At 41.0% G+C, this 9,588-nt stretch overlaps 1 protein-coding gene across 5 annotated transcripts in view; it reads right to left on the reverse strand.

The window, feature by feature from the left end:
- LOC111971606 (phospholipid-transporting ATPase ABCA1) overlaps positions 1 to 6,967 on the reverse strand; it is a 39,571-nt gene extending 32,604 nt beyond the window's left edge. For 3 of the 5 annotated variants that reach the window (XM_070446367.1, XM_070446365.1, XM_070446364.1), the window contains exons 1-3: positions 4,795 to 5,044; positions 3,413 to 3,506; positions 174 to 315 (exon numbers count right to left, since the gene is read on the reverse strand). In XM_070446367.1, the coding sequence (XP_070302468.1) occupies positions 174 to 315; positions 3,413 to 3,506; positions 4,795 to 4,860 (302 nt within the window). In that variant the 5' untranslated portion in view covers positions 4,861 to 5,044. Of the gene's footprint in view, positions 1 to 173; positions 316 to 3,412; positions 3,507 to 4,794; positions 5,045 to 6,829 lie in introns of those variants that run through there. The other 2 variants (XM_070446363.1, XM_070446362.1) reach the window with 2 other exon arrangements.
- Positions 6,968 to 9,588: the final 2,621 nt, after the last annotated feature.

Genomic DNA, 9,588 nt, shown 5'->3' on the forward strand with positions numbered 1-9,588 from the left:
TCCTCTGGGGTTGAGGGTCTGAAAGGAGGAACAATGCTCCTTGTGGCATGGTCCATTATTTCAATCTTTTAATGTCTTAGCTTACATTGTTTACTTGGTTGTTTGTCATAGACATGACTAATCAAATCATTCTGTCAAATGTTAAAGGGACAATTTTCCCAGGATGAACTCACATAGAATCGTTGAAGTTGCCCACCAGCCCTGGGGTCTCTCCTGGTGTGGGGTGGCGGAAGCAGGGGTTGTTGGCGTTACAGATGATCCCTTGCACCCAGGGCAAGGTGCCCGCCGAGGGCATGGCCTTGTTAGGGAAATGGCCTGGAGGGGGGGGGGGGGGAATAGAGAAGTTCAATGATCGACACCACTCTATGTCACAATATCTCTCTATGTAACTGCCCAGATGGCCACTGAAGTCAAATGATTAGGTTGGGTAATTGTGGTACTTTAGTCAGTCACCCAACATTTCACAGTGGCAGAGCAAGGAGGACTGAGTGAAACTCCATTTCAGCTTGGCTCAATTCAGAAGATCGAAAGGACAGCCAGGCGGACATCTTGTTTAGCATGAGAACCGTGTTATCTAACAGAGAGACCAAGCCTGCATCCCAAATGACCCCCTATTCCGCAGGTGCTCTGGTCAAAAGCAGTGCACTATGTAGGGAATAGGGGGCCATCTGGGACGGAGACCAAGAGAGATCGTCATTGTCCGCAACATCAAACTCCGTACCATAGACAACAGTCAGACCCCCGTGGGGGGGGTATCTGGTGAATAATTGCATCGGTGAACCACATGACTCATGTGACCTTTGGATCAGCATTCACTTTCAGTGACGGGTRAGAAGAGGTTGTCACTGCTACTGTACAGTAGTTAGTTATAAAGCCCGGCAGATTGTGAAGCAATCAACTAGACTGGGACGGTACAGTGTGACCCAGTCCTGAGGTCAATACTGTTGAGTTCAGTAGGTGAAATCAAGTATTACTATTTACATCCGAGTTGACTAGTGACAAGTTTGACCGTCAACAAAATGGTGACGTGCACATTCTGCAAAACAAGATGTTATAGAAGTATTCACATTTTCCTTTTTGTCAATGTTTGTGTGTGTGTGTGTGTGTGTGTGTGTGTGTGTGTGTGTGTGTGTGTCTGACAAGCCTGCTGGATTTTTTAAAGCAGTGCCATTGTAGTGACACTTGAATTGTCCTTTCACATTCCACAGTTAAGGTATCATACACAGAGTTTAATAGTCTAGCGGCTAGACTCTAGCCTATTGGCCTGCTATCCAACCTACACTGAGTGTACAGAACATTTTGAACACCTGCTTTTTACCATGACATAGACTTCCCAGGTGAAAGCTATGATCCCTTATTGATGTCACTTATTCAATCCATTTAAAATCAGTGTAGATGAAGGGGAGGAGACCGGTTAAAGAAGGATTTATAAACCTTGAGACAATTGAGACATGGATTGTGTATGTGTGCCATTCAGAGGGTGAATGGGCAAGACAAAAAATGTAAGTGTCTTCGAACAGGGTATGGCAAGGCACCAGGCGTACTGGTTTGAGTGTGTCAAGAACTGCAACGCTGCTGGGATTTTCACGTTCAACAAGAATGTGTATCAAGAATGATCCACCACCAAAAGGACATCCAGCCAACTTGACACAACTGTGGGAAGCATTGGAGTCAACTTCGGCCAGCATCCCTGTGGAATGCTTTCGACACCTTGCAGAGTCCATGCCCAATGAATTTAAAGGGGGTGCAACTCAATATTAGGCAGGTGTTCCAAATGTTTTGTACACTCAGTGTATATCTGTATTATATATGAGGGCAAAGAGCCTTCTGACCTGGTGAAATACAGTATGTACATCCCAAATAGCACCCTATTCCCTAAGGGCCCTGGTCAAATGTACTGCACTATAAAGGGAATAGGATGCCAATGGAGATGCAACCAAGATCTTTACTGGAGACCTGTATTGACAAGATAGAGATAAGGAGGGCAATAGAAAGTATAGTAGCTATACATCCTTCTACTGACGTCCATACTGTATTGATGTAAACAAACATACTACACAGTCCAGTGTTGTTGGAGTCTTACTGGTATACATTTGAATTCAGGAAGTAGATTTAAATGGAGATTAATTTATTATTGCTTTCAGGTGAATTTTGCAATAATTCAATTTCATTTCACTCTCTGATTTTACAGAAATAAACAATTCCACTTTAGCTTCTAACTTTGTCAAAACATCTTTAAAATGTCATCAACAGGTTTGTCGGAGTTGACGTTTTCTAAGAATTATTATCATGTTCTCATTAACAACGTTATTCAATGTGAGTTTGCCAAGATACAACAGGCAAATGTTGTACACCGGTCATTCCAGGAAACAGGCTTTTCTTGACCGACTCCATTGAATTAACGATCAATGGATCTTTCACAAAGTGGAATGCAAAGGAAATAGAATTACACTTAAATGAAGTACATCAGCATTGATAATATATTACCTGTGTAAGTAAGTTCCCAGAGCTGTTATTGTGTACTACAGGAGTTTTAAAGGCCAGCGGGTCAATATATCAAATATTGACCAACTGAGTGGGATATTGACCAACTGAGTGGGATATTGACCAACTGAGTGGGATATTGACCAACTGAGTGGGATATTGACCAACTGAGTGGGATGTTTTTAAGAAAACAGTATAGAGGGAGGACATTGGCTTGGGATGAGTAATGGCAGGTAAGGCCATTAACGTACTCTTCTCTGCATTGACATTTCTTGGACAATAAAAAAAAAAAAGATTGCTTTCCAGGAGGCCTTATGGAACATTTCCACAAGTGTTCACTCAGTCCACAATTTTTCCCCCCTTATCCATTGTTCTAGATTCTAGAAGAACTAAATCCATTGAGACACATTTCTTGTTGGAATGTCCTGCCTTCCACTGTTTTGTTGTGACTATCTGTCTTTGATATGAACAGTAATGTCCTTTAAAAATGATGAGCTCTCTCTTTCCCTGAAGTATCTTTTGTCTGTATTGCTTTGCTTTCCTATGAGTCTTGGACTCAATAGACAATAGTGGCTGATGATATAGAGGACAACTGTCTAGAATCCTGTTGTCCTCCATCTTGTGATCTCTGACTCATCTGACTACAAAGAACGGGAAATGGGAACAAATGATTACGGGAAACAGTATTCGGACCAAATGTCATGAGGTCTCTAGTACGTCACTGCTTACCCAGTCGAGACACTAACATTATTCTTGAATTGCCTCATTATAACTGTGCGAATAGACAAGGCTAGATTTGAGTCGATTTGAGCTCAATTCAAATTCTAAAAGCTTTATTGTCCTTCAAATTTACAGAACACAGAAAATCGTCTTTCACAGGCTAGTACACTGTGAATTCAGGCACTCTGTGTATGTGTGGGCTACTTACATTCATGTTGTTCGTAGGGCGGGTAATGCATCCTCACAGATATGAGGATGAAGAAGATGAAGAGCGGCCATATTATCTCGATAACTAGCTGGAGCTGAAAGGGAAATTCAGAAGGTCGATGAGAGGCTGAAACTCAGTGAGGACAAACAGCATTCAAACAGTGAAACCAATGCCATAGTAAGGATGTCTGGTCTCCCTACAGAACAACCCATTTAGAGATTTCAATCATACAATCATGTGGAGTTTATTCGGGGCAAAATGACAGATAAGGAGGAATCTTTGAACCTGAAATTGTTTGCAAAGTAGGGTGGCCATGGATGTAAAAACAATTTGGCGCAAAAAAAATACTGAATGTTTCAGTGTCTTAGAGCAGTGGTTCCCAACCAGGGGTACTAGAATAGGTACTTGAGAAGACTTATGAGAGTCTTGGTACTTAGTGGTACAATAACTGAAAAAGGTTGCGAACCACTGTCCTGGAGTAGACAACCCACCTCTAAGCTTTCTTTATGTACTTTAGTCTACAATCCAGGTTACCAATTTCTTGACTATGTTGGATGGATCATTTTGATACTAAATGAGACATTTCATCAATTACTAAAATATTATTTTAAAATCTAGGATCCCCTTTAGAATGGACTGGTCCAGCTATACAATGGAAGTGGGTCATTCCACAAACCCTTATTGGTGTGTCGGGCAGCCATTAAGGGCTTTATCAGCTGTTGTTGGCAAATATATTCTAATCTTTATCCTAGCTAGGGCTGGGAGTGGGAAGGGAGAGGTGTTGGTTGGGTGGACATATGTTCACAACAGCTGCTGTCCTCCCAGCCCCAGACTCACAGAGCATCGGGATGGGGGATGGGAGACGAAAGGATGATTGGTCAAATGGAGGCCGGGGATATGTTCTATAAATGTACCTGGTTCTTAGATTCTTCTGAGAGATTTCGAGGTTTAACAGTTGGATGACATGATAAGACAAGGTGACGGTGTTGTTTAAAATGTTCCAGAATCAAAACCCTTTGTGTGGACAACGTGAGAGCACTTAAGACTCCTCCACGCTACGAGTCGCCATCACTACATTGACTCTCTGCTACGTTGACGTCCTCTACGGTCTGAACATCCTCAATGAGTCAAAGGATCAAGTTCATTCAAGTGTTGTTGTTTTTTACAATCTCACCCTTTTTACCAATACATAGACAATGCTATTTTTCTGTGTGCATTGGCCACACAAACCACAATAGTAACACATTGTATAGCTACCAAACCTCGTAGCCAATAACCCTTATTTTTTCCACTTTTCCCCGGCAACTTTCCTTGACATGCTCCCCTTATCTCACAGAACCTACGTAGGGTTGGTGGACTTTTATTTTGTAGTAGGTACTTACTGTCTGTCTCCGTCTGTAGGTGAAGTTCTTCCACAGCAGTAAGCCCAGTTGAGTAGAGATGGCCATCTCGCCTCAGGGACCTATCCTACAGCCGTCCAGCTCCCGACTGCAGAGCACAGTGACAACACAGTGAGACTCAGGGACCTTTCCTACAGCCCTCCAGCTCCCGACTGCAGAGCACAGTGACAACACAGTGAGACTCAGGGACCTTTCCTACAACTCTTGAGCTCCGCATCTGCAGACACACAGCACAGTGAGACCAGAGAAGAAGGCTGTTTGAGTCCACTGGACACCACGCCACTCATAGGTCAAAGTCTAACCAAATATAACCATCAGATCTCCAATGGATACTGGACTGTATTAACCAATCAGAGCAGTTTCCAGGATTGGGAGATTCAGTGTCTGTTACAAAAAAACACACTGGGACTTTTGGATCTACAAACAGTCACTGGATACTTGGCAAGTGAAGGTGTGCCACCCACACAATTGCAATTTTTTTAAACTTTAATATCTAAAGTACCAGATGTCCTCATGACATTTCAATTCAATCCAGCTATTGCAATGCAGAAATTAGCAATCAATCAAATAGCAAAAGGCAAATGCTGTTACAATCTATTTATACAAACAGCTGTATTGTTAAAAACTTCCAGATGCAACAGAGTTTTTATGACACAACTGGGTCCCGTGTGGCTCAGTTGGTAGAGCATGGCACATGCAACGCCAGGGTTGTGGGTTCGATTCCCACGGGGGACCAGAATGCAACAACAACAAAAAGTATGAAAATGTATGCACGCTCTATTCAATCAAACAATTGTAAATCCTTTTCTCAAGCCAAAACTGTATGAGACGAATGAAGGACAGGCAGACTACGCATGTAACATTTCATCAGTGATGTAGCCTATTCCGTGTGGGTGGATAGCCTATTCATTACGAAACACATTCAAAAGATTCATTGGGCAAAATCTGAATGATAGTTTACCTCGGGTCCCAGCCTAATAAAAGAGATGTTCATATGAACAGATCGTATATTGGTTACATTTAAGGTTGTTACCATGTTTTTACGTTGTTTTTTCCATCAGCTTCATCGCATAACATAACAAACCACTACAGTACAAATTGTAAACAACAGCCTCCCTCCAAATGAATCAATGCGGTTGCCTGGTGCAGAATTGCTGCGGGCTCCTCTAGTGTTTTAATGTGGTTATTGCCTTTTTCACTCGTTCCAGATCCATATTATGATCATCTTTTTCCCCCAATAGAAGCTTAGCCTGTTATTTTTTCAACTACGGTCTCAAAACATTCAGAATGCGAACATCTTACAAAGATGAATAACAAAATTAATCAACGCTTTTATGAAACAGGCTATGAAAAAAAACGAATGAATAACGATATGACAACCACTAACATCAAGCCTGCATCAATGAATCAGAAACAAACATTTATTAAAACAATACAAACATAATTTCACAAACTAAGACGTTGCATTCTTTCATTGTAATCGAAAGTCAACCATATCAGGGCAATATAATTATCGAAATCATTTCAGAACTTCATGCTGGATGTTTCATTGTTTCAAGAGGAAGGGGTTACTCTCGGTCATTCAGCGCAGCGCAGACTCTTCCATACAATAAACCGCAGCAGATGCTGTAGCCCATACACTGTGTTCATCAAACACAATACGGTCATATGCGATAAAGGACATAACATACACTACCCACACTTTGTCATCTTACCCATCCGACCAAAATCTCATAAATGCATCTAAGTTATTCAATACATTTGATGGAGGATAAACACTAGAAATCATGTGTTGATTGTTGTGAACGACGTCGCGAACTATACAAGCGCGGAGGCAAAGATGCGCTTTTGTTTTGAAAATATTTACAAACTGAATCAAACATGCGTAACCATGTACATACATTCTGTAAATATCAAATAAAACAGTTCCTTTGGGATGTTGCATGACACAATGCATATCACCCACAGAGCAACTTAACAAAGAAACAACAAAAACGAACAAATAAAAACAACCGACCTTTTCCCCTAATGCTGCGAAATTCCAATTCTTCAATGTTCATAAATTGTAATTCCTTGAATTGGAAAAGGTAAAATTTACGCTTTTTTATTCGCTTTTTCACGACCGTTATTGTCTTCGCTGCTCTGTGTCTCTGGTTCTGCCTTTTTTCTCTTCCAAGCTTTTATAGTGGCAGCCAATGCAGKCGCTTTCAGAAGAGGAAAGGTAACTCGCGGTCAAAAGGATACGAGGCTGTTTGTGTTGCTGTCGCCTTAAACGGGACACACGTGTAGAGCCAAAAAACTGCTCTTAAGAGGGCTACGGTGCCCTATACGGATATATTTAGGTATTGAATTCGTCCATGCAATGTATACAATCATTTTATGACTGTGTAATTGTCATATCTGTATAATAGCCACATTTTGGGTTGAAAACAAGTGCCCAGTCTTGTCAGTGGCCAGTGGGGACATAATCGAGTCCAATAAATACCATCATTCTATGACAGACTCTAAATGTAGGTTCAATCTGAAGGCATATCAGTTCACACACTTTGTAAAAATAGAATTGTGTTTTATCCTTTTGAAATAGAATTCTATAAGTGTTTGAACTTCAGATTGAACCTACATTTAGAGTCTGTCAGAGCATATTGATATGTATTGGCCCAAAGACCATTCCACCTCAGTGACTTTGACTAAACAATAACTAGACACACAAGTTTGACGACCAGGTTTACTGGTTAACTAACTACAGAATGCTGTCCAACGATGCTGCATTCGTGATGACTAGGGCCAATATCAATGTATCATCAACTAGACTACAGGAGAAAATACACTCGGAGGCTGGGCACAAGTTGAATGTTGAAGACGTATCACAGATTGTTGAGTAGAGTAATCCTAATTGGTTTGTGTCTTTGTCTTTAGAGGATGGGTGCAAGGACATGGTCGCATCTCTCTGCCAAGGGCTCGACCATCTGGTGTTCAATCTTTAAATAGCTTGTCTAGTCTCTTAGGTTTAGTCTTACTGTATTACAGTCTTACATACATCTACTCTTGTATTCACATCCAATGTACAATATGGACCATAGAGTTCATGAACCCTATAGGTCTTCATTTGTTGACTTTAGAGGGCAACACAAAGGCTGTTCCTTACAGTAGCCTATCTTTGTAGCTTTACTGTACCTTTACTGTAATATGGTGAATCTTTACTGTAAGATGGTGAATCTATACTGTAACTTTACTGTAAGATGGTGAATCTATACTGTAACTTTACTGTAAGATGGTGAATCTATACTGTAACTTTACTGTAAGATGGTGAATCATTACTGTACCTTAACTGTAAGATGGTGAATTTTTACTGTATGTTGGTGAATCTTTACTGTAAGATGGTGAATCTTTACTGTATCTTTACTGTAAGATGGTGAATCGTTACTGTATCTTTATGTATAGCWAAATATATTTTTAAGTGTAGATTACTGTTTCTATACTCATTTACTGCACAGGAGGTTGGTGGCACCTTCATTGAGGAGGACGGGCTCGTGGTAATGGCTGGAGTGGAATGGTATCAAATACATCAAACACATGCCATTCCATTCACTCCGTTCCGGCCATTATTATAGGCCTCCCTCCCCTCAGTAGCCTCCACTGATCTACTGTATATTTTAGACAGTTTACAAAAMTATTTATTTTGTCTAGTAGGGGTAGTAGAACACTTCCACACAGTAGCGTGTTTCAATTAMACAGCAGTTAGGAGAGATTAGACACAGAATCCATGAAGAAATATGATTCACTTAGATCAAACAATAAGGATGAAGGAGAATCCTGATTAAGAGAGACAACTGTATTGAAAACAGCTCAATATTTACRCCCACAAAGCTCAATTTGATGAGGTTCAAGTTGATGGCCCACTGTGATATTTGTAATTGTTTTGCATTTAAATGACTGATGATTGAATCTTGATGAATATCACTTACACAGCAAATTGGCCAGCGTTACCTCGTGTTGATTTTTCGGTGTAACATTTCTAGTGTTGATTCAGAAGTTACATTCACTTTATAAGTGGTAAATGGTGTAAAATAATCCCAGTGTTGGTGTTAATAACCAGAGTTGCATGTGAGAGTGTGATTGTGTCAGTTTTACTCTGTGGAGGGTAAAACATTCCCATCAAAACCACGCTCATCATTATCATATTTCCCAGCGTGCTCTACTGCAGGTAGATTTTTTAGGATTGTTTATATTATCTGTGTTTTTGCATGCTCATTGATTGATTAATCACATGCTACACAAAGATACACAACGTAATTGTCCGTAGAGCTCCGAGACAGGATTTTGTCGAGGCACAGATCTGGGGAAGAGTAACAAAACATTTCTGCAGCATTGAAGGTCCCCAAAAACAAAGTGGCCTCCATCATTCTTAAATGGAAGAAGTTTGGAACCACCAAGTCTCTTCCTAGAGCTAGCCGCCCAACCAAACTGAGCAATTGGGGGAGAAGGACCTTGGTCAGGGAGGTGACCAAGAACCTGATGGTCACTCTGACAGAGTTCCAGAGTTCCTCTGTGGAGATGGGAGAACCTTCCAGAAGGACAACCATCTCTGCAGTACTCCATCAATCAGGCCTTTATTGTAAAGAGGCCAGATGGAAGCCACTCCTCAGTAAAAGGCCCATAACAGCCCGCTTGGAGTTTGCCAAAAGACACCTAAAGACTCTTCAACCATGAGAAACAAGATTGTCTGGTCTGATGAAACCAAGATTGAACTCTTTTGCCTGAATGCCAAGTGTCACG

Source organism: Salvelinus sp. IW2-2015, linkage group LG13, assembly GCF_002910315.2.
Source record: "Salvelinus sp. IW2-2015 linkage group LG13, ASM291031v2, whole genome shotgun sequence".
In the NCBI taxonomy this organism is placed as follows: Eukaryota; Metazoa; Chordata; class Actinopteri; order Salmoniformes; family Salmonidae; genus Salvelinus; species Salvelinus sp. IW2-2015.